The following is a 22045-nucleotide window of genomic DNA, read 5'->3' as shown; positions in this document are numbered from 1 at the left end:
TTTGAAGAATTGCTTGTCCCTGCTATTTAAGGTGGCTCCCAGCAGGTCTGCTTTCCAGGGACCCAGTTTTCACACAGCTCTTTTCAAAGTGGGAAGGAGTGGGGCTGTCCCAGCCTTTACAAGTGCATTTGTCACTTGGATTCATATCTCATGAGCCAGGGCTTAGTCACATGTCAGCAAATAACTGCAAAGATCACCTGTCTGCCAGTCCATCCGTCCGTCTGTCCATCCATCCACCTATCTATCCATCTGCCATTTTGAGACCTTTTGAGGTAGGGTCTTGCTGTATAGCCCAGTCTTCCCTGAGCTTGTAGCCCCCACGCCTCTGAAATACTCAGGTGACCGGGTATGTACCACATTCCTGGTCAGATATAATCTTTATTCTTGGTGCTCATTAGCTTAGCTAAAAGTCAGGGGCTCTACTGCAGGTGAGAAGCTCATAACGGAGACAGTCACTGGCAGTTGGTGCTGCACGCTTTCAGCCTATAATGCAGACATCCTAATATAAAATGCTTGGCTTGTGAAATTCCCAGTGTGGCACATGGTCCGGGGAAAGTCCTAGTGCATTCTAGTTGGTATGTGAAAGTTAAGCTCCTGATGGGAGTTTTCGTGTGCGTTTTGCATGCCATGAGAATATTGCTCTGTTGCTGGAAGAGGATGAAGTGAATACCAAGTCCCCAGCTTGAGAGAGCAAGCACACGGGGTCAGGTTGGCCACACGCTAAAATTTATTGTACCTCTTCTCCCTCCAGAATGCAAAGTCAGATTGCATTGGCATTTTCTTCCCAGGGTGCCTTCATTTTTCGGCAGAAGAATAAAGAGAAAATATTATAGCTGTGGGTTTAGCACTGAGAAAATGCAGCCTGTTTGGGGTTAGGACTCTGTAGTCTGACAGATTGTGTGGGGGTGCTTCTGCATATGTGGGTGTCTGGTGTTTGTAGATTTTAGGGGAAGAGGAGGTCGAGTGTATGATAATGTAGATTCTATAGATGACTTTATCTCTGTGTTTTCTTCCTGATGATCCCATGAGGAAGCATGAGACAGAGGACAAATGCTGGTGGACAGGACAGTGCTTGAAGAAAGGCGTGTGTGTGTGCGTGTGTGTGTGTGCATGTGTGTGTGTGTGTGCGTGTGTGTGTGTGCGTGTGTGTGTGCGTGTGTGTGTGTGTGCGTGCGTGTGTGTGCGTGTGTGTGTATGTGTGTGTGCGCGCGCGTGTGTGCGTGTGTGTGTGTGCATGTGTGTGTGTGCGTGCGTGCGTGTGTGTGTGTATGTGTGTGCGCGTGTGTATGTGTGTGTGTGCGTGCGTGCGTGCGTGTGCATGTGTGTGCGTGTGCGTGTGTGTGTATGTGTGTGTGCGCGTGCGTGTGTGTGTGTGCGTGTGTGTGTGCGTGTGTGTGTGCATGTGTGTGTGTGCGTGTGTGTGTATGTGTGTGTGTGTGTGTGTGTGCGCGTGTGTGCGTGTGTGTGCATGCGTGTGTGTGTGTGTGTGCGTGCGTGCATGTGTGCGTGCGTGTGTGTGTTCGCATCAGGTTAACGCAAGTTCTCTACCAGTCTTCCAGGTCTTGGCAACATTGAGGTAGATTGCTGTTGCCCTTAAAGGGACCATTGGTTTTGTAGTTCTAGGCCTTGTAAAGCAGATTTCTCATATGATAAGTCTCTTTAGACCATGTCTCACAAGGAAGGAGAGAGGGAGAGGGAGACAGGGAGAGACAAAGGGGGAGAGCGTGCCTACCTGTGCTAGTGACAACTTCCCAGAGCACGGGCTTCTGGAAGTACGAAGGTCATATGTTATGTCAGGTTCTGAACATACAAGGCTCACAAACTGGGCCTCTGGCCTCAAGGCCATCCATTTGAAATCAAGTCCCTTGTTCTGGCTTTTACCATCTGTCTGTCCGCTGGTAGTATTGCTCCTCATGTGTTCACCCTTCACCTCCACTATGATAGACCACTGCTGCTGCTTGTCTCTGGACCTTTGCATATGTCCCTTATATGTCCCTTCTCTTTGGAGTGCCCTTGCACCTGGCATCCTTCGAATTTCACCATCGCTGTTCTCCTTCTGTTTTCATGGTCCTCATGAGTTATAAGGATTTTTCTCTCTACATGATAGCCCGTGTGTGCATGCATGTGCACACACACACACACACACATACTGGACCCTGCATCATTTGTGTGCATGCCCGATGCTTTCCCCCTGGGATTTCTCCGATGGAACCATTCTTTCCTACACACTTTCCTCTCTAGCCATGTCATTGGTGGATGCATATTAGAACTAATGCTGGTGGAACCCAGTAGGTCACAGAGCTGTGTTTACTGTGGACAGAGATGAGGGAAGGGCTCATTATCTTTATGATAATGCATCTTAAAGGTCTGTGGAGCTGATAGGCAGTCCAGTGCCAGTACGATCCCAGTGCCTGGTCACACACTCTGCACTTAATATTTATTGAATTGCCAGTGTAAAATGGCCCAGTTTAAAGAACACTTTGCATCTGAATCAGGGCACAATATTGTGCCACAAGAAGATAACAATCTACAGGAACTAGAAGACAGATAGTCATACTGAAATGTAGAGAAGGCTAAAATTTGGGGGGAGGCAAAATACTTCAGTAGGGGCGACATGTGGAAGACAGACATCTTATGAGTGGAAGACAATGACACTCCAGTAAGTGGAGTTCTAGGGAGGTGTTGGCATTTCAAGAGGATGCAGATGCCATGTCTTAGACATGGTAAATAGCTGTGAGGTAGAAGAGCAGACCACACAGTTTCTTGGACAGCTTCTCTTAACTCCCTCCGTAGGGGGCACAGTGTCTGCCCTAGGTTGTCATTTGTCAAAAAATAGGAAATATAGGTTTTTCTTTTTCTTAGACTTTTATACTAAGGTAGAATAGATGGTTGGATTGATTTAGACAATGGAGAGATTCAACTTCTGAAAAGAATGTTTGATTATTTAGGAAGAGGTTTTAGTAGGTTATTGATGACTTAACCCTTTACTTGTTTGACGTTTATCGCTAAAGGAACTGGATCCACACATATTCTGTTGAAAGCAGCTCATCCAGAGGGGGTATCTTCCTCCATTATCTCTGTGTAAAGTCTCTAATTTGAGCTTTTTCGGGGTTTGATAGACTTGTATTTTTTGACCCGTTAAATTTTTCGACATGTTTAGGCTGCATCTCTAGCATCAGAGTTGTATTATCATGGAATAACAAAATATCATCATGATCTTAATCAAATCATTCCAGTCATTTTATAGCTTCGAAAAACAGCTCTGATGTGGGTTTGGATAATCCTGTCCTATTTTTTTTAAATACATATCATCTCTGTTCATAGTTATAACATATATCGTAGAAAGCTCACGTCTCATCCTAATAGTAATTCGGGCTGTATTCTTCAGTTTGTAGTTAGGACTAAAGAAAGAGCAGCATGCCCAACGGCGCGTTAGATGTCGTGCAGTGGATGTGTCTTGGTAGGAGCCACGCATCTCAGCTCTGGCTTGTACTAATGCTGCACTCTCGCTGTCCTGACCGTCCCATCCTCTCCATGTTCTGTGATTCCCAAGTCCCAGCCACCCCTCATTGTCCTCAGCTTCCCAAAAGTCACGTAGGCCAGCCCTTGTCCAGACTTCAATGTTCCCCAATTGTTCTGTTTTTTACTATCAAATTCCAGTCAGTAAGAATAGACTTGCCATTACACTCTAGGGCTGCCAGCCTTTGAAAGGATTGGCTCCTTAGGAGGTCCACGTCTTGTCAGAAAGGCTTCCTAATGAATTTCTTCAAGATTCTTTATGCTTTACAGTTTTTGTTGTAGTAAAAGCCTGCTCTTTAGTCCTTTATAACTATTTCTATATTTGAAAGTGAATCCCAAGGATTGGCCACAGGTGATTTTAAATAAAGCATTTTTTTTTAACAATAAAATTCCTACCTAAATATCAGCATGAATGGTAGAAACTTGACTTAGGGCAGAATTATTTTAGTAGCAAATGGAAAAATTATCTTACGCATTAATTTCAATTCGTTCACATGGTGGTGAAGTTGTCATGTTAAAAGAAAAATATGAATGCTCAAGTAACTTTCTTCTTCAAATTTGACATATTCCTGGTCTTTAACTCTTATTTGAACCAGTCATCAGCAAAATACGTTAGATTTTCCAGGGACATCAAGCTTTCTCTAGATTAGTCTCTAAAACAGCTGATAAAAATCATTTTTAAAAGTAAACTCAAACCAAGTACAAAGAAAACAGGAAAAAATACTTTTGCAAGTAGCTTGGTGCTTTAAAAAATGGTAGTAGTTAAGCTATCTCAAGTTCAAGTGGTCATGATTTCCTGTTTCATAATTTGAAGACAGAGAATGCCAGATATGGGTGCTGTTGGGGTTTTATTTGGTCCCCATCTCCTTTTCTCTTGGGGGGGAGGTGTTCTTTGAGACTGTTGGCCTTGACCTTGCTATGTAGCCAAGGATGAACTTGAATTGCTGCCCGACACCTAAATGTGTAAATGAGTTGTGAGGATAACAACGTGCCTATCTTAATCATTGTACGATTTGGCCTTGTTGTGTTGAGGGATGATGTTCACTGGCTGTGCTTTCTTCGACCCCACTAGAACAGGTTAGAACACTTCATAGATTTTCCATTAAACAAGAAACTAGACTACAACTGCCCTTCAGCATTCTTTGGCTTATGGGAAGCCTGGTGGGGTGTGTCTCCAAACACGTGGGACGGCATCACGGGTTCCACATAGAAAAGGCTTCTTAGCTTGCAGCAAATAAGTCATTTCAGCATCTAGGTTGCCACCTTGATTTCATGACTGACCCAACCTTTCAAACACAGTCACTTCCGTGTATGTGACAGGGGCCTCTGTTCACACCGTCCTCTCTGGCCTCTCAAGTGCCAGATCCTTTTTGCCACCCTATCACAGATCAAAGTAAGACCTTCCATCGCAGTGGGGCAATGTGGTCGGCAGTCACGCTCACCCATCCGCCTTGGATCATGTTGTTGTTTTTGTTTGTTTTATTTTTTAAAATTTATTTTTATTCTGTGTGCATTGATATTTTGCCTACATATAAATCTGCGTGAAGGTGTCAGATCCCCTGGAACTAGAGTTACAGATAGGTGTGAACCGCCATGGGGATGCTGGAAATTGAGCCTGGGCCTCTGGAAGAGCAACTCATGCTTTTAATCACCATCTCTCAGGCCCACCATCCACCTTGTTCAGGCAGTTGGCCTCGTTTCGGCAGCTGTGCCGTGTACTTCAGGTTAGCTGGCTCTCACGCTTTTAGATGGGTCTCCTGTCTTCGCCTCCCACCTCACTGTAGAAGTGCTAAGATTCCACGTGTACGCTGCCACATCCAGGCATTCTCACAAGGGTTCAGGAAGCTGAGCTCAGTCATCTGGCTCTCGGCGTGCCTACGTAGTGCTTTTGCTTGCTGAGCCATCTTTCCAGCCCATGGACTCTCTGGTGACTGACTCCGAGGACACACTGTTATTATATGACAAAGGTAGAACTGAATGATCCACTTCCCCCCTTTGGAACAATGGTTTCTGAAGCATTGACTAGGAATTTGCTAGATACACAGATTCCTGAGTCTTCCTCTAGTGAGTCAGACACTCTGGGTGGAGTCCAACTGGTTTTTTTTTCCCCTAGACCTTAACGGGACTCTAATGCAAACTGAAGTGAAAAAACTCCTGCAATAGATTATCCATGGCAATAGAGGTTGCTATGGGACATAAAAACCACAAAAAACAGTAATTATGTTGGGCTTCTTATTGTACTTTGTGGATATATATATATATATATATAGTTGAACATATGTATGTAAAAATTAACATATAGATGTTAATGGCATAATACACATGTTAAACTTTCAGTGGTGTAAGTTAATGTAGTCCTACAAAGAGTCTAAAATATTTTATAATGCCTCCGTTGTGTATGTATCTGTGAATAAGCACACACACACGCGAGAGAGAGAGAGAGAGAGAGAGAGAGAGAGAGAGAGAGAGAAAGTTTATGCTATACTCTGTGAATAAAGGGAGTATATTAATCATGGATCTTGACCTCAGTGAAACTTACTCTCTGGCAAAGAGGAAACTCCATCCACCTATTAAGTTTGGGAGATCAGAGAAGTGTTCTTTGAGTCTTTGGATAAACATTTCCTAAATGCTCCAAGTATGTGTTCCCATGCCCTTACCCCGTGGTGTGGTTTAAACTTACAGAGTTTCCTTCCTTCCACATGTTTACTGCCTTCACCTTGACATCCTGGCTTGACTGTCACTTGATCAGGCTTCCAAAGGCATGCCCAGAGAGTCTCAAAGCAGACTGCATAGAAGGATAACTCAGGCAGTCAAACTCATTGTAGCAACAAGGAGAATCCACCAAAGAGGGGGGGTTGCTGGTACATTTGGGGAGTTTGCCAGAGCCTTCTAGACAGAGAAATAGAGGCAAGAGGAAGAGGGAGGAGTAGAAAGAGAAGGGGGAAGGAAGGAGAAGAAAGGAGTAAGTTTGAGGATCCACAAAGTAGAATAACTGAATGGGGCTACCAAGCCTCTCTCTTCACAGCCTCTTAGAGTTGAGAATTCATGCAAGTTTCTCAGCGTGGGAGCAAGCTTGCTTCTCCCACAGGTCAGAACATGGAAATACCAACCGTGGGTCTAAAGCCATGGGCTGGACATGGGAAGAATTGTAGTCACATTCGGGAGGATGGACCTTTAAGGGTGAGTTGGTCTGGAACTTGTGAAGTTCAGTTGAGAGCAGAAATATATGTGTGCCACAAAGGCAAGCTCTTATTTTGTCTGTGTAAAAAGAAGGTTGGGGGGAGAGGTTAGCTTAGTCGCAGAATTCTTGCTCAGCTTCAACAAAAAAACTGCCAAAAAGTAAAAGAGAAACAGGTAAAGTTAATTTTAGCAACATATAGTATGTAAAACAATGCACACAAATATGATAACTTAAAATCGATGTTAAAAAGGAGGCAGAAATCTTAAATAAATAAATAAATAAAAAGAAAAAATAAAATGGAAAAAAGAGGCCATAATTTAAAAAAAATGTATTAATATGTCATGTTTTCCACTCCTTTTAGAGTGGGTCTTTAAAATCTAGTATGTATTACTTTTGATGGCGTATCTGAATCCGGGTGTTAAACTTTCAGTTGTGAGTGTAGTCCTGCTAAGAGCACAAAGTATTTTGTGCTGCTTCCGTCTCTAAGGTGCATTTGACAACTGTAGGTTGTAGTTCTTAGCTCCCCTAGAGCCGTTCAGTTATGCCCTGCACAGATATCAGAGGCTAGGAGAGGAAGCCAGAACCCTTCCCATCTCTCTCCATGTTCTGAAGTAGGACCTATCTGTCTTTGAGGATGTGATTTCACTTACTTACTTTTGGACAGCCATCTTAAAGTAGATACTCAGGCTATGGAGAGTTCAGCTAACCTAAGATGGCCATTGCTTTATAACTGTTTGAAGAATAAAATTTAAAATCTAAAGAATAGATAGTAATTTGCCCTGAAAATGGATAAATGCTTTGTGTAAATGCAGTAGCTTGGTTCCTAGCGCCTGGGAGGCCGTGGGTGAGGGAGTAACAGGTGAATGGAAAATCAACATGAAGTCCAGATTAGCGAAGACACTCTATTTTATGTAGTAGCTATTGGAGATGCTTTCGATAGTCTGGGCAGGTACAGCCTTTGTCTTAGCTTCCATCAGTCAGCCAGTCCTTTATTGGAAAAGAAGAGAAACTACTTAAGATATAACCAGAATCAAAGAGAAACCTGGGCAATTTTCCAAAGCGGAGCCCATCAATAACTTGGTACTGGTACCTACAGCCTAAGCTGGTAGGACCAGCTAGTTTGCTGGTTGTTCTGTTTCTAGTGTTAGGAAAGTTTCATGGCATTGCCTCGCCTGATGATTCATTCCCTGCATACAACACTGTAGTCTTTAGTGCTGTTGAGTGGGATGTGAAAGCAATTGGTGGGTCTGTGCTGATGGCCTTTGGTTGTCCTTAAATAAAAAAAATAAATAAATAATGAGCCCATTGCAGTATTTCCCATCCTCTCCATTTCCTGATCTGAGAAATTTCCGTGTTCTTAATCCAAGTCCTGAAAGGACTGGAGCCTGATGTACCAGGATGCCTAGTAATCACATCACAAGTAAGCAAAGATTTACATTAGCCTTTTCAGATCTCTAACCATGTCAAAGTTTTCCTCCTTTTAAGACATGGATTCAAAATGACATTCTGCAGATCAGGAAGTGGATTTAGAAAGTTTGCGTGCACACTGCTCATTTCCAAGGGTCTTTTAAAATCCTCACGTGCACGATTCTGTTTCCTGCTCATATTTGCTGCTCCCATCTGTATCTTAAAGGTGAACTTGAAACTCGGTGCATCTGCTCCATCATGGATGCTCTCCAGTCCAGCCCCAGAGGCAGCCTTTAGAACTGGACTTCCTAGGTCCATGCGCTCCACTTTCCAGGGGGCAGTTCCTCAGAAGGCCCAGGTCCTAGGTGTGAGCTGAAAGTGGTCAGGATGCTTTTTTTTTTCTCTGAGAGGTGGGAAAGAGATGGAAATGGGGAAGTGGCCTCTGGTGGTGAAGCAATTACATTTAGTCCACTTCCAAGAAAAATGACAGATTTAAACATCCTTGCATACATTTTACCTCTTAAACCAGCAAGGGATTAGAACTCACATCAGCTTTCTTGGTCCTGTGTGGACTCTAGCTTTGTTGACAGTGAAAATGCAGTAGGTTTGAAGAATTTATCATCATCTTCATCAATATTAATATAGTGTGTTCTACTGCACACTCGGAGCTGTACATGGATGCTTTGCCTAAAACTGACAGTCTCGCAGAGGAAGGGGACAGTAGCACACTAATGCCACGGCACACACCAGCCCCACGCAGTCTCATTTCCAACATGGCACACACCAGCCCCACGCCGTCTCATTTTTAACACGGCACACACCAGCCCCACGCCGTCTCATTTCCAACATGGCACACACCAGCACCACGCCGTCTCATTTTTAACACGGCACACACCAGCACCACGCCGTCTCATTTTTAACACGGCACACACCAGCCCCACGCCGTCTCATTTCCAACATGGCACACACCTGCACTATGGCATCTCATTTCCAAGTGAGAGGGACAGCCTGCACTTTGTCTTTTATTTCATCTTATTTAGAGACACGGCTGGCTTTGAATTCTGCATTCTCCTGCCTCCTTCTACCTCCCACATGCTAAGATTGCAGTGTGTGCCACTGGGTCCTCCGTCACCTGCTTTCTTCAGAGGCTAATGAGGGTAGGACTACTTAAAGCCAGAGGCTGAATATGAAGAAACAAGAGCCAGGGCATACAGAGGCTCTGAGGTAGAAGTGCCTTCAGAGCTGCCAGCAAGATGGCGATTCCTGGAAGGGGAGGCTGGTTGATGAGAAAGGTGGTCAGGATTCAGGTCATGCTAAATGCACACTGTAGGGCTCTGTAGACTCGGGACTTTTTTTCTGAGAATGATGGAGAACAACCAAACATTTGTATTTCATTTTAACCTTATTTGATGTGGGAGTGGTTATGGTAGCCTGGTGTAGTCTGTTGTTACCTTTCACAGAAAATGGTGTGTGGGGATGTGTGGCAGTATGTGGGGGTGCATGCATGCGTGGCAGTATGTGGGGGTGCATGCATGCCTGTGCACACATGTGCAGGCATGCATGTGAAGTTCAGTATTGTGTATCTTCTTCAGTTACTATTATTCTCTGCCTCATTTGCTTTGAGACAGTCGCTCACTGAACCTGAAGCTCACTGGTTTTGCTATGCTGGCTAGCCCGTGAGCTTCAGGCATCCTGTCTCCACCCACCTAGCTCAGAAGGTGTGTGGCACAATGCTTGCTTTTTTAAATGTGGGTGCTGGGATTCCAAATTCAAGTCCTCATGTCACCTACTGAGCCATCTCCCCAGCCCTCAGAAAAAGGTTTTCAGATGCTTAAGACAAAACCCATAGAATATCAAAGAAGCCGATTGTGTGGGTATGTCAAGGTGCCCTGAAAGAGACACATGCTGTGGTTTGAATTTTCAAAGGTTTCTATGAAGAATTAAACTGTAAGGGCCACAAACGGAAGCAGATCAGTAGCGTGGAGCTAGAGCAGCTGCTTGTCTTTGCCTTCCAGGACCCTGGCCTTAGAAGCCGGGCTGTGCAACTCCATCTTTTTGAGTGCAAGAGGGAAAAAAAATGTATAACTTCTATTTATATTTAATTTACAATCTTTTTAGTGCAAGAAGAATAATGTATGACTTGATTTATATTTAATTTGCCCTCATTCTTTTTAACGATTGCTCTGTTGAATATAGGCTTTACAATATCCTAGCATGCTAGGACTTTAGTACATTTATATAATTCATGAATAAATCTACATGTGTTTGGGCTGCATGGTCAGAAAGTATTTATGACAGTGTTGTTTGATCCATCAGGTCTGCCAGTTGCAATTTAGGGGGAGTGGCCCTGAGAGAAGCCGAGAAAATGCCATGCTGGTCTAGAGCACACTCCATTTCAGATCCATTTTGTGGGAGCGTGTGAATTCTTGCTGTAATTCAACCTCGATAAATGTCAGTTGTGTTTCTCAGGCACCCTCACCTCTCCTTAAGAGCCCTCATCCAACAGTAAATCACCTCTGAGGTGGCACGTCTCCCCCAGGGAAACAAGTTTTGTGATGTGCTTGCCAGGCAGGCAAAGTGGTTCTTGATATTCAAACTGAGATCCTGGGGTTGTGAAGGGTGCTCCCCTTCCTGCACTGAGAGCTGGGCGCATAGTAGCTGGGTGTGCAGTCGCCTCTGGGAGGTGTACGCCTGCCTCTACTCTGTCATCCACTGGACCTAATGCTTTATGTGTCTCTTAATCTGCCTGTCTCAAACGCCCTTCTCCTGGACATTTTTGTTCACTCTTGGGGTGCAGCGGGATGAATGGTATAGCCGTTCTCGATGTCCCACAACTGTCATGTGCTTCATTTTTATGCCCTGGAGGAGTATCTGGATAGACAAGAAGGAAGTCAGGATGAATGAGAAGGCCAGGTGGGGAGAAGAACTGGGTCACAGTTTACCTAGTCCGCTTACAGTGAGCAGCCGCTACCATCCCTCTGGTCTTCTTCCCCTTCCTCATCCACCTTCCTTCTCTTTCCTCTCCATCTTCTTCTCCCTCCCCCTCTTTTACCTTATACATCCCCCTCTCTCTTCCTTCCTCTCCCATCTCCCTTTCTCCCTTTTCTTTTCCCCTCTCTCTCCTCTCCACCCACCTCCCTTCTACCCCCCACTCCTATGTTTCTCCCTTCCCTTCCATTCCCCTCTTTCTCATTAAAATTATTTTCTTTTTCCAAACAGGGAAATTCCTTTAAATAGAAAGAAGATTAAGCATTTCATGAAATGAGCATACTTTCCCTTAGGTAGGACTAGTAGGATACAAATTCATGCCTTTTAGGTCTCGGTGGGTCCACACCTCAGATCTAGTGAGGTGTTGGAGTCTATGGAGAAGCTATCCTGACCACAGTGAAAATGCTAACAAGAATTTTACAGACCTGCCTCACCAGTAGACAGTTGGTTAAGGATCTGGGCCCAGAATGTGGAGGTACAGCAGCCTGATGCCTGGTCCTGATGAGAAGGTATATCTGCAACTCCCTGTGTCTTTTCTGCTCCTCTGACCTCTGAGTCCTGTGTTCAGGCACAGCGCCTTCATTTTGCTCAATTCTCTTATGATTACTTAAATTTTCTCATTTAATGAGTATTTGCAGAAATGGTAACTTGAAGATAAACTGATTAGACATTGAAGAAAACAAACCTAAAACCAAAAAAACAGGTCAGTGAGTCACCGTAATGTAAGGTGACTCAGATGTCCTTTGTACTCGTGCCTGACCACAGCCAAGACAGTGCGGGGAGAATGACCCTGCAGGCCTAGGCTGTCTCACTCTACCCTGCTGCCAGAGTCACAGCCCCAGGGCTCTGAACCCTCCTGCACAGGACAACTGGTACGTGCAGGGAACAAGCCAGGCAGGTGCAATATTTGGGGAAAAATAACTGAAACTTAATTTAAGAAGCAAAACAGTTAAAGAATTCAGCAAAAGAAAACCAAACCCTTTGAAATGAGAAAAACAAAAACCCTAAGTGCCCCTGCTTCTGTTCCCTTTCTTCTCTGTCTTTTCTGGACCCTTCCCTACGTGGTTAGCACTGCTGGACCAGCCAGTTCCAGGGTGACATTGATCTGGAACAGTGGATATTGGCCGTGGCTGTGGGATTCATCGTATTTCCTCAGCTCCTTGTTGTCATTTGACCATGCTTGGTTCCTGGAACTAGGAAATTCCTGTCTTTAGATTTATTATTATTATTGTCGTTGTTGTTGTTGTTGTTGTTGTTATTTGAAGGTCTTTGGGACTGGAAGGCATTTTGAATTTTTGAGCACTTAGGTGCCTTGTTCATATTTACATATGTACTTTTGTGTGATCCATGGCATTAAGTAGTTGGTGCCCACTGGTCTTTCAGACAGGGCACTGTGGGGTAGCTTGCTTTCCTAGGGTATCCCTCTCATTCTGAATGTACCTGAAGAGCACTCTGGTCTTCTTTCCATCCACATACTGAATAGCTACCATAACTTCAACTGTCTCCTTGTTTCTCAGCATTGAAGCTGACCATATTGGCTCCAGCCTTGCCTGTCTGGAGTCATGAGCTCTCAGTGCTTTTTAAATTGGCATCTGATTAGGCCTTCCTCCCAAGCAGTTCCTGCAAACACAGGAACTAGGGGAAGAATTGACGTTCATTGGCTATTCACGAGGTACCTGGCCCACGAAATCTGTTGTACGTACCATACAGATTATTTTAAAACAGATTTACTAATAAATCCACTGACTCCCATTGAACGGATTGAGGCACTGATTAATGAATTCAGCCACGTCACAGGTGTGCTGACTCACAAGCTGAGGGGAAATCTTAACGCTTCTCTGCAGCAAGTATGTCCTTTTCACATCAGGAGCTATCAGTAAGGTAAATCCAATATTGCTTGCTGCACACACACTTCCGTAAATGAATCCTTTCTCCTAGGCTCCTACCATTCCTTCTACTCTTGGTTCCCTTTGGGAGAAATTTGTGTCTCTCTTCTCTTTGGCACTGTGTCTTGCAAAGCAGTGGGCGTACTTAAGCAACAATTTAATGAAGTAAGAATTTCAAGCTTGAGTAGGCAGTGGAGCCTCACGCCTTTAATCCCAGCACTGGGGAGGCAGAGGCAGGCGGATCTCTGTGAGTTCAAGGCCAGCCTGGTCTACCGAAAGAGGTCTAAGACAGGGAGGACTACACAGAGAAACCAGGTCATGAAAAAAACCAATGGGGGAGGGGTGGAGAATTTCAAGCATGTTTTATTTGATTTCAAGTGATAAAATTAGAGAACTGTGAGCACTTTTTAGTCAAGTTTAAAGGGAAAATGCTACCGTAACTGGTAATGTTTTCTTAAATGCGTGCTGGGAGACGTAGCTGTTGAAAACGCAGAAAGATGGTTGTATCCATCGTACTTTGGAGGGGTAGCCTCTGTGGCCCGAAATATGTGTGTGTGTGTGTGTGTGTGTGTGTGTGTGTGTGTGTGTGTGTGATGTGTGTGCTCTTGCAGCTGTGTCTGTGTGTGCATGCAGGTGTTTGTTCATGAACACAGAGGCCAGAGGTTAGCATCTGGTATCTTCTTCCATCATGCACCACTTTGGTTTTTGAGATGATCTCTCATTGAACCTGGGGCTCCCCGGCATGGTTGAGCTGGCTGGCTGGCTCAAGAATGCCAGGAATCAGCTTGTCTCACTCTAGTGCCGGGCTGCAGGTGTGCACAGCTGTACACAGCTGTTTCACATGGATGTCAGGATGCTTGCTTATTCATGTGCCCATGCTTATGCATCAAGCACTTTAGTGAGCCATCTCCCTGGCCCTCAAATTGTGTATTTTATAATATTGAGCAATAATATGAGTCTCCCATGTGCCTCTACTGTTTCTAATTAATTCGTAATATGTAAGCTATATTGTTAATTTTTGCAAACCTTTTAGGGGTACACACTATTGTTATCTCTGAGAAAACATGCCTAACTTGCCCAAGGTTAGACAACCACCCAAGATTAATTACCCTTGCCTGTGGTCAAAGACTGGACCCCAGGAAGATTGACTTTGAGTCCCAAACCACTGTGCTCACCTGCTTTTCAGTGGCAGGGCCTCCATGTCATGATTTCATTTGGGGTTTTAAACATTTTTCTACTTAATGAGGACCAGCTCACTATATAGTTAGAAGGATAAATATTTGTCCTATTTGATGACAGATGTGATGGGTTAAAAAAAAAAAAAGCCCCAGGCAAAGCCATGCACATTTTCTTACATATTCCCCCATCTGTATTTACTCTGTGAAAAGGTCGCTTGGGCACAGTGCTCAGATTTCGTGTTCCTCAGCAGCTTCTCTGTGGCTAAAGCTTGCTCTACAAATCGGCTTCTGCAATATTTTGTGATGATGTATATGCTATCCAGTGCGAACACTCTAAAGAGAGCCACTGAGTTACGGGAACCTCCCAGCTAGGACCTCTGGGAGCTTTCCCCATAAATGCCAGGAACTGGGAAGTGAGTTTTGTCTTTCTCTCAGATGAGATCCTGCTGTCTGTCCATCCAGTCACATTTACTGGAAGGAACACTGTTCTGGGAGCCTGAGGGGTGTCTCTCATCACTTAACTACCTGGCTATGGGTTGCGGGGGGAAGAGGCAGGGAAGGGAGAGACAAAAAAGACTGAAAAGGTAATTTACTGCAGGTTCTTGAGAAAAATAGAATTAGAAGCATTTGTGGTTCGGATGAAAATAGCACATTTCCTTTCTGCTTGGACCATGAGGCTCAGAGTGCTCCGGGGAATAGAAAATAAATAAAAATTGATTCCTCACCAGTTGAAGGAAATGCCCTGACTCTGGGAACTGAAATGACAGCCCCAGAACCAAAGATCATGTAAAGCCACTTTTGAAGGTTAAAAAAAGAAGGAAACAAAAGAAAACAACACCAGGAGGCTTTTATATATATATATAAAGTGGCATTCTATATTAGGGAACATAGTCTACCTACAATGATCTGAGAGGCCATTTTCTGATACTGACTGCCAGGTAGCAGAATCTGAACAGGCGTGAAGTCCTTCCTTGCTGACCATGGTCCTTCTGTGTCTTCTGCAGGTGAGAAGCCTTACAAGTGCTCATGGGAAGGATGCGAGTGGCGTTTTGCACGGAGCGATGAGCTCACAAGGCACTACAGGAAACACACAGGTGCAAAGCCCTTTAAGTGCAACCACTGCGACAGGTAAGGTCACTTAGAAGCTGCTGGACTGAGGAGGAAGATCGTGCAGTAGGTTGGAGGGTGGTCCACACGTATGATGTGGGACTAGTCACGGGGCTGTTTCACACCCAGCTCCACAGCCCTAGCCATGCCTTCTACTTCTCTACTGCTTAAAAAAGTGAGATGCAGCATGCTCGTACATGGTCTAAATTCAGGTTCTCGATTTGGTTGCACAATATTTACTCTGAATTGGCCTTGAACTAGTGCTGGTCACTGGGTACAAAGAAGACATCAGCACTGGCTCGCACAGAGGTGATGGGAGAGAGAATGACAGTATACTGGAAGAGGGAATAGAATGTCTCATCATGGTTGCCCTTTGATCTTTTTATTATCATCCATACCACCTTTCCTCATCTTTCATAGTGAAGGGAAAAAAGGTTGATTCATGGGAGAAAGACTGATTTCTAAGACTTTTCTCAGAAGCAGTATTGGAAATGGTTTACTACAGGAAAGGCCTGGTCTTTGGACATCTGGACTATTCCTTCCTCGATGAAGATATGCTTAAGGGTCCAAAGACGGCAATACTCCCCCGACTCACCCTTAATTCAATTTCAAACCTTCAGCATTTGATAGTGGAAGGATCACGTAGCAACAGATAGTAACCGAGTAATAGCATCTGACAGCCCTGGCATTATCAGCCGATAAACCCCAAAATGGAGACTCTGCAGGCCAAGGTGAAGGCAGGATTAGGTTTAGACATAATCAAATAATGGGCTTGCATCTGAGCATGTTATCCTTCTAATCCTATTTCTGTGTTTAAAAGGAAGCTTAAGAAAATTAACCATCTTTTTAATGCAATACTAAAGGTCTCAGTTATGATGAGAAAAATGCTTCTAATACAATAAAAGCCCCTGAAAGCCTCAGGGCTCCTCGGCTTTGGACAGCGGCTTGCAGGATGGCAGGTGGGGGAGCAGGATGTCCACCCAGGCCTGGCCGTCCTTGGGAGGAAATGAGATCTCTCTCACTTCCTGCGTCTCCCAGTCCCTGTGCTCTACGCCTGCATCTCCCACTGGCCAGACCTTCCTCTGAGGGTTTGCAAGTTTGGAGAGATGGAAGTCCACGCTCTGCCAAGTTAACCCAAGCTTACAAAGGACAGTTCTCCTTTTCCTCCCCCATTCTTCCGGAAGAGGCTATTTTCCTCTTATCTCTGTACTCTAAGAACTAAATAAAGATCCTGTGCCTCCTGGAGGCAGAGATAACCTCCCCCCAGGCCTGAGGAAGTGTGCCTCTCAGGGCTATTGTCTTCTACTGCCTTGAGAGCTATGTCTACAACGTAGGAAGTGGCCCTTGTTCCAAAGCCATTCCTTTCCCTAGAAGCTCTCAGGAGTGCAGCCTCTTTTTTCTTCAGCATGTCCCAGTCAGTGTCTCTGTGTTTGGCACCATCTCCAACCTCTATTCCCATATCCCGGTTGAGTCCTCCCCAGCCCTGGCTGATAAAGAAGCTAATAGGTGGGTGTTGGCTCTGCCCACAGGCCTGTGAAGAGCTTTCCACTGTTACCTCCTGGGATGAAGATGAATCTTTGTGAGTTGTCAGTGCAGTGGCAGAGGTACCCTGCCCATCTCTTGAGGGATTTGAGGTTGACTTGGAGATGGTGGCATTATGGCTTGCCCTCATGCTTAGAAGCGGCCAGTGAGCACTTAGGAGGAAATTGCCAGGTCAACTCACTGAGGAGTTCCTGACTTGATCCATTAGCGGTCAGTCATCCACTTGTGTGACTGATGCAGAAAAATATTCCCAGCCTGTTGTTGGGTGTGAGGGAGAGAGCGGCAATGGGAAGTCTGGTGAGTCATTTGCTTTCTTTTCCTCATCAAAATACACTGTGGCCTTTGGAGGTGGAGTCTGTTGTGTCGATGGCGCAGATTCCGTGGCGCTGGGGGAGTTTGAGTAGACCCTATGCCCTAGGTCAACCTCAGGAATAAGGGTGGGAATTTGCTAGTACGTCTCATGACAGGCAGTACCTACCATTTCACCACTTAGGGTGCTAAAATAGACAGGTCTGAGAGCTGTCGTGCGGCCCCAGAGCAGATGAACAGAAAGCCCGCAGTGATGGAAGCTTCCATCCCTTAGGAGACTTTGACCTTTGGACATTGAGGATATCTACCGCTGCTAGCAGGATCCTGTGTCCTGTTGGCTTCACAGTGTGTGTGAATGCATTGTTCTTTGCCTCAGACATTACGCAGTTCAACCCCTTTTCTGTAGAGACTCAATGAGATTTAGCCTCCCTTTTCTTAAACATACACCATGTATAATGTACATTTTTATTTTGTGTGTGTGAGTTTTAAAAATACATGAAGTAATTAAATTTATTTGCTTCCTTTGCTCCTACTTAAAATGGTTAAATGTAGTTTTATCTAGAACAATTGTACCTGACCACCACAGGCTCCTATTCCCAGACGTTGTCATGGCGATTGCTTTTGTACTGTCCCCACCACTCCCTGTTGCCTCTCCACCGTGAAAGCGCGGCATTGGTTGTCTGGTATTATCCTACTTCCTGTGATATTTCCTCTCACAAGGAGCACTATTCCTTCATACGTAATGCCTTTTCACACGTGGAAAGAGGCAGTCCTGGAGTGTTGTGCATTTGTTAGACTAGGCTCGATGTGCTTACATACTTTCCCTGCCTGGCCCCCGAAAACACTGAGCTTTGTGACTCCAGGCTTCAGGTTCAGGTTGGAGAGAAAACCAGTGAGGACTGTATCACATCCTCAGCATCCAACAGAGCCTGCGTTAGTCCGAGAAGTGATCCGTGCCAGAGGTCCTGTCTCAGCCTAGAGCGCATGAGGCTAGTGATGGGGATAAACAGAGCTCCAGTTCTACAGGGAGCAGGCTGGTAGAATCCCAGTGGGCCTGCTACCAAGGTGGTCATAAAGGTCTTAGATAGTTGAGGGCGAGCGTTTTAGTTCTATAGCAGTACACCTTTAGGTGATAAAAAGAATTAGTTAGGTCAGCCGCCAAGTCCTCTAGAGGGTTGCAGTTGGCTTAACATACATTCAGAGTGCCCTAACTGTTAGCAAGAAAGATTGTAAGATTTGACTAGTCCTCTGCAATGTACCGATTCCAATCACTGAAGACCTTGCTATGTACTGTCACTAGGCTGCTGTGTCATGAATACCTCCTGGGGTGCGGGAACCTTAAAATGACTGACATTTAAGATGCCCTTCTAGATGCTCAGTTTATCTACTCCTCTTTTCTCTTTCTCTGCAGAGCTCAGGAAGTATAAATTGATAAATATAAATTCATCTTGACTAAGTACCTAACCAGGTATATTGAATTTGAGTGGAAACCTTAATGCCGGGGAATCTGGTCTGAGTCTAAATATCAGACATTTCCTGGAATTTAAGCAAATGAAGATGCTTGTTTGGGTCACTTGGCACGCAGCTGTACTTCATACCAGGCGAAAGGACTTGGCTTTTTTCCTGAAAGATTGGAGGATAAGGCTACGTAGACTTGAACATATATGTCTAGATGTCCTGCCATAGTAGAAGCTAATGGAAAGCTGGACACGGGTGACTGAGTAACATTGCATAGCAGGGATATGTTCCCAGGACCCGAGAAGGAAAGCAAAGAGGCCCCTCCTCATTTCACCAATTCAAATCATCATGTGTCCTGGATTCCAAGATCCTGCTCTGTTGTCTTCTCTCAGGTCCTAATTCCACCCTAACCACTGATCCTCTGGGTTGATGTTCTGGTTGGTGTGGCCACCTGCGACCACAGATGTCTCATGTTTATTTACATTGCAAAATCCTTCCCTTGCCAGCCGGTAGCTTCCAGGTTCAACGTAAGTCCCTCTTGCTGGGCTGTGGTCAAGGTGTTGGCAGCCTGCATTCTACCGCAGAGGGTTTTTTTGGGGCGGGGGGGGGGGTCTATTTCTTGCCCTTTTCCAGGATCTAGAAGCTGCCCGTACTCATTGTTGGAGACTCCAGTCCTCCATTTTCAAAGCTGCTCTGCCTCTTTCAACCCCCCTCTTCCATTTTTAAAGACTGCGCTTTGATGATGGAGGGGAGGGATAGAGTCTCCAGAAATGGTGTGGGCGGCCTGTAGATGCTAGAAAAAAGCCAGGGGAGGCAGGGAGAGAAGGAAGGAGAGACGGCAGGCCCATGACAGTATGGAATTGTGCAGGTTAAAAACTGAGTTCCTACAGATTAGTTAGCTGTATTGCTGTTCTGCTTCAGAGTTAGTTCAGAGGGACTGCCTAGATAGCTCCCTCCCTCCTGATTTTCCCATTCTGTAAGTTTTTTTATTGTCTTTCTGTCTTATTTTCACATCATCTCCTTAGGTCCTGTTTTGGGTGTGTACCTATTTAAGGACTGGGCACAGACAGAGGATGTAGAGACTGTTGGGGTCAGGGGACAGGGTGAATTTGGGTTTGTTTGTTTTAAGAATGAACGAACACAAGAAAGTCTTGCTTTAGACTGGAAATTCTGCAAACCTGAATGGGCAGCTTGCTAATTTCCTAGCAAGGGTTTTGAGTGATGGGGCTATCTCAGGCTACAGGGATGCCTAGGAATGTTTCCATAGGCAAGGCAGAGGCTGGCTTACGGAAAGAGGGAGAAAGGGAGGGCACACAGCCAGGGTTAGACTGAAGTTAGTGTAAAAGGTTATCGGTTAGCTCAGGTAATTGTCGGAGGTGCAATTCGGTTTGCCTTTAAGGCTGGTTCAATCCAGGTTCTCAGATTTCATCCAGATTTCTCTCCTTTCACCCTTTTCTCTGCCTGCTTCCTTCTCCAGTCGGCTTTTCCACAGCTGCAGTACAGGCAGCTCCAAGCTCATCTCACAATTCAGCATTCCCAGTCGAGGGTGAATGTCTCTCTTCCAGTAATTTCAGCAACTAAGACCTGCCTTCCTTTGGCTTCTGTGGGTCATGTGACTGTTGCTTAGCAATCACTGCCGCCACAGCTTTCACCTTCGAAGGAAGGTCAGCTTTGTACGACTGAGAGCGTAAAAGGATTTCTACCCGAGAGACTATCGTGTGTCTACTATCAGTAAAGATGACTATAGCATCTTGCCAAGGAAGGCGCTTGGTTATAGAACTTGCGCAAAGTGTTGGTCCAAAAGCCTTAGTCCCATCTCCATTCCACTCACTCCTCCCACCTATGTAGCCTCAGCCCAGCTCTTTAACACACACAGAAACAGACAGACGCATATACCCAGACTGACGGACGTCAGTAGGGTAGTGTTGAGGGTATGCTGGCACAGTGCCTACGTACTCCTCGGTCTGTGAACACTGTTCTCCATTCTCTGCCCTGTTGTGCAAGTATTATACCGTGTGACCCTGTGGGAATGACAGGTACTACATTCCTGGGCTCTCGTTGTAAAGCTTGAGACTGCAGTCTGGGTGTCAAAACATCAGTGCTCCGCCAGCTGATGATGATACAGGCCAATTATTCGATACTGTATTTACAGTGTATGAGCGTGATGTACGTTCTAAAAGCATCTTCGATAATTATAGTTATGATTAGAACAGTTAGTGTGCATTGACATCTTACTCCATGTGACGTGATAGTCTAACACTGGTTTGGTTTAATGCTGTGAGCAAGGCCGTGAGCTACAGTGAGCATCTGTCAGCCCCACAGCTCCTGGAAGAGCTTGGGTTTGAACTGAAGCAGTTTGACCCTAGTGACTTCTCCAGTACACTTCTTCATCTTTCCATAATTCATGGGTGTGGTCTCTCTTTAAGACTGACCATTTGGTAAAGTGATAGAAGCAGCTGGGCCTCTCTAACATGCCTATTGTTTATTGTTCTAGGTGTTTCTCCAGGTCTGACCATCTTGCTCTCCACATGAAGAGACATATCTAAACAAAACAAAACAAAAACAAGAGTCAACAACAACAACAAAAACAACAAAACACCATAAAGGCCAGAATTGCCATGGCATCAGCCAGTGTCCGTAGGAGATGCCCTGAGGCAGAGGGCTGGACTTCAGGCGGGGAGCACTGCCTCGCAGAAGAAAGTTCTCGCTTACAAACCTCTGTGTACATACATGTACACGCACACATACATACACCCTCACACACAGACCCACTGTCATGCACTCAACTATATTTAAAGTATATATGTGTATTTCTTATGCCTTGCCCTAGCCAGATGGTAGAAGACGAGGAAGAAGGAAGCCAGGTGAACTCAGCAAGGCGCTGGCTGCTGACTCCACCCCTATTGGAATTACTTTCCGCTGTTGCCAATGGAAAGAAAGCGAACAGACGAACGTGGACGTCTCCACGGTGGCCGGCCGGCGGTGCAAGGGGCTTATGTAACTTTGCTTCTCAGTGCAACGTTATAAGAGAATTCAACATCTCCTGGTTGCGTACGTGTAGCGCTAACGTTTCTTTTTAAATAGTTGGGGGAATTGACCTAGCAAACCAAATTGCAGTTTGGTAGCCAAACTTAACTCCTGGTTTATTTGTCCGTTGTGTGTGAAAAGTCCTGCTATTCCGTGCGTCACGCTTCCTCCCAGAACTGTCGTTTGGTTTGGGTTCTCCTTGGGACCCTTGAGCTCTTTTGAGTCGGTACCAACGGCTTAACGGCAGCAGCCTGTGGATTCCCATCTTACACCTCTCTGGCCTGCATCTCTCTAGACTTCACTCTCAAGGGAGGAGTTTTCTTTTCTTATCTTTTTGACTCTCGCACATCATATGCACTAGGGATTCTGGAAACTTCTAGCATGACTGCAAAGTGGCCAAGAGAATAAAGTCCTTGATGACAAGTCACAGTGTACCCCTTGAG

The 22045-nt window shown here is 45.2% G+C and overlaps 1 protein-coding gene across 3 annotated transcripts in view; it reads left to right on the top strand.

Moving 5' to 3' along the window:
* Klf7 (Kruppel like factor 7) overlaps positions 1-21489 on the top strand; it is an 82112-nt gene extending 60623 nt beyond the window's left edge. For all 3 annotated transcript variants that reach the window (XM_041631859.1, XM_041631858.1, XM_041631857.1), the window contains exons 3-4: positions 15164-15287; positions 21070-21489. In XM_041631859.1, coding sequence (XP_041487793.1) covers positions 15164-15287; positions 21070-21107 — 162 coding nt within the window. In that variant the 3' untranslated portion in view covers positions 21108-21489. The remainder of the gene's footprint in view (positions 1-15163; positions 15288-21069) is intronic.
* The last annotated feature ends 556 nt before the right edge of the window (positions 21490-22045 follow it).

The sequence above is a fragment of the Microtus oregoni genome, unplaced genomic scaffold (genome assembly GCF_018167655.1).
Source record: "Microtus oregoni isolate MIOR12 unplaced genomic scaffold, Mior012 000038F_ref0000394, whole genome shotgun sequence".
NCBI lineage: Eukaryota > Metazoa > Chordata > Mammalia > Rodentia > Cricetidae > Microtus > Microtus oregoni.
Note: the sequence above shows the minus strand (reverse complement) of the source record. Positions and strands in the feature narration are given on the sequence as shown.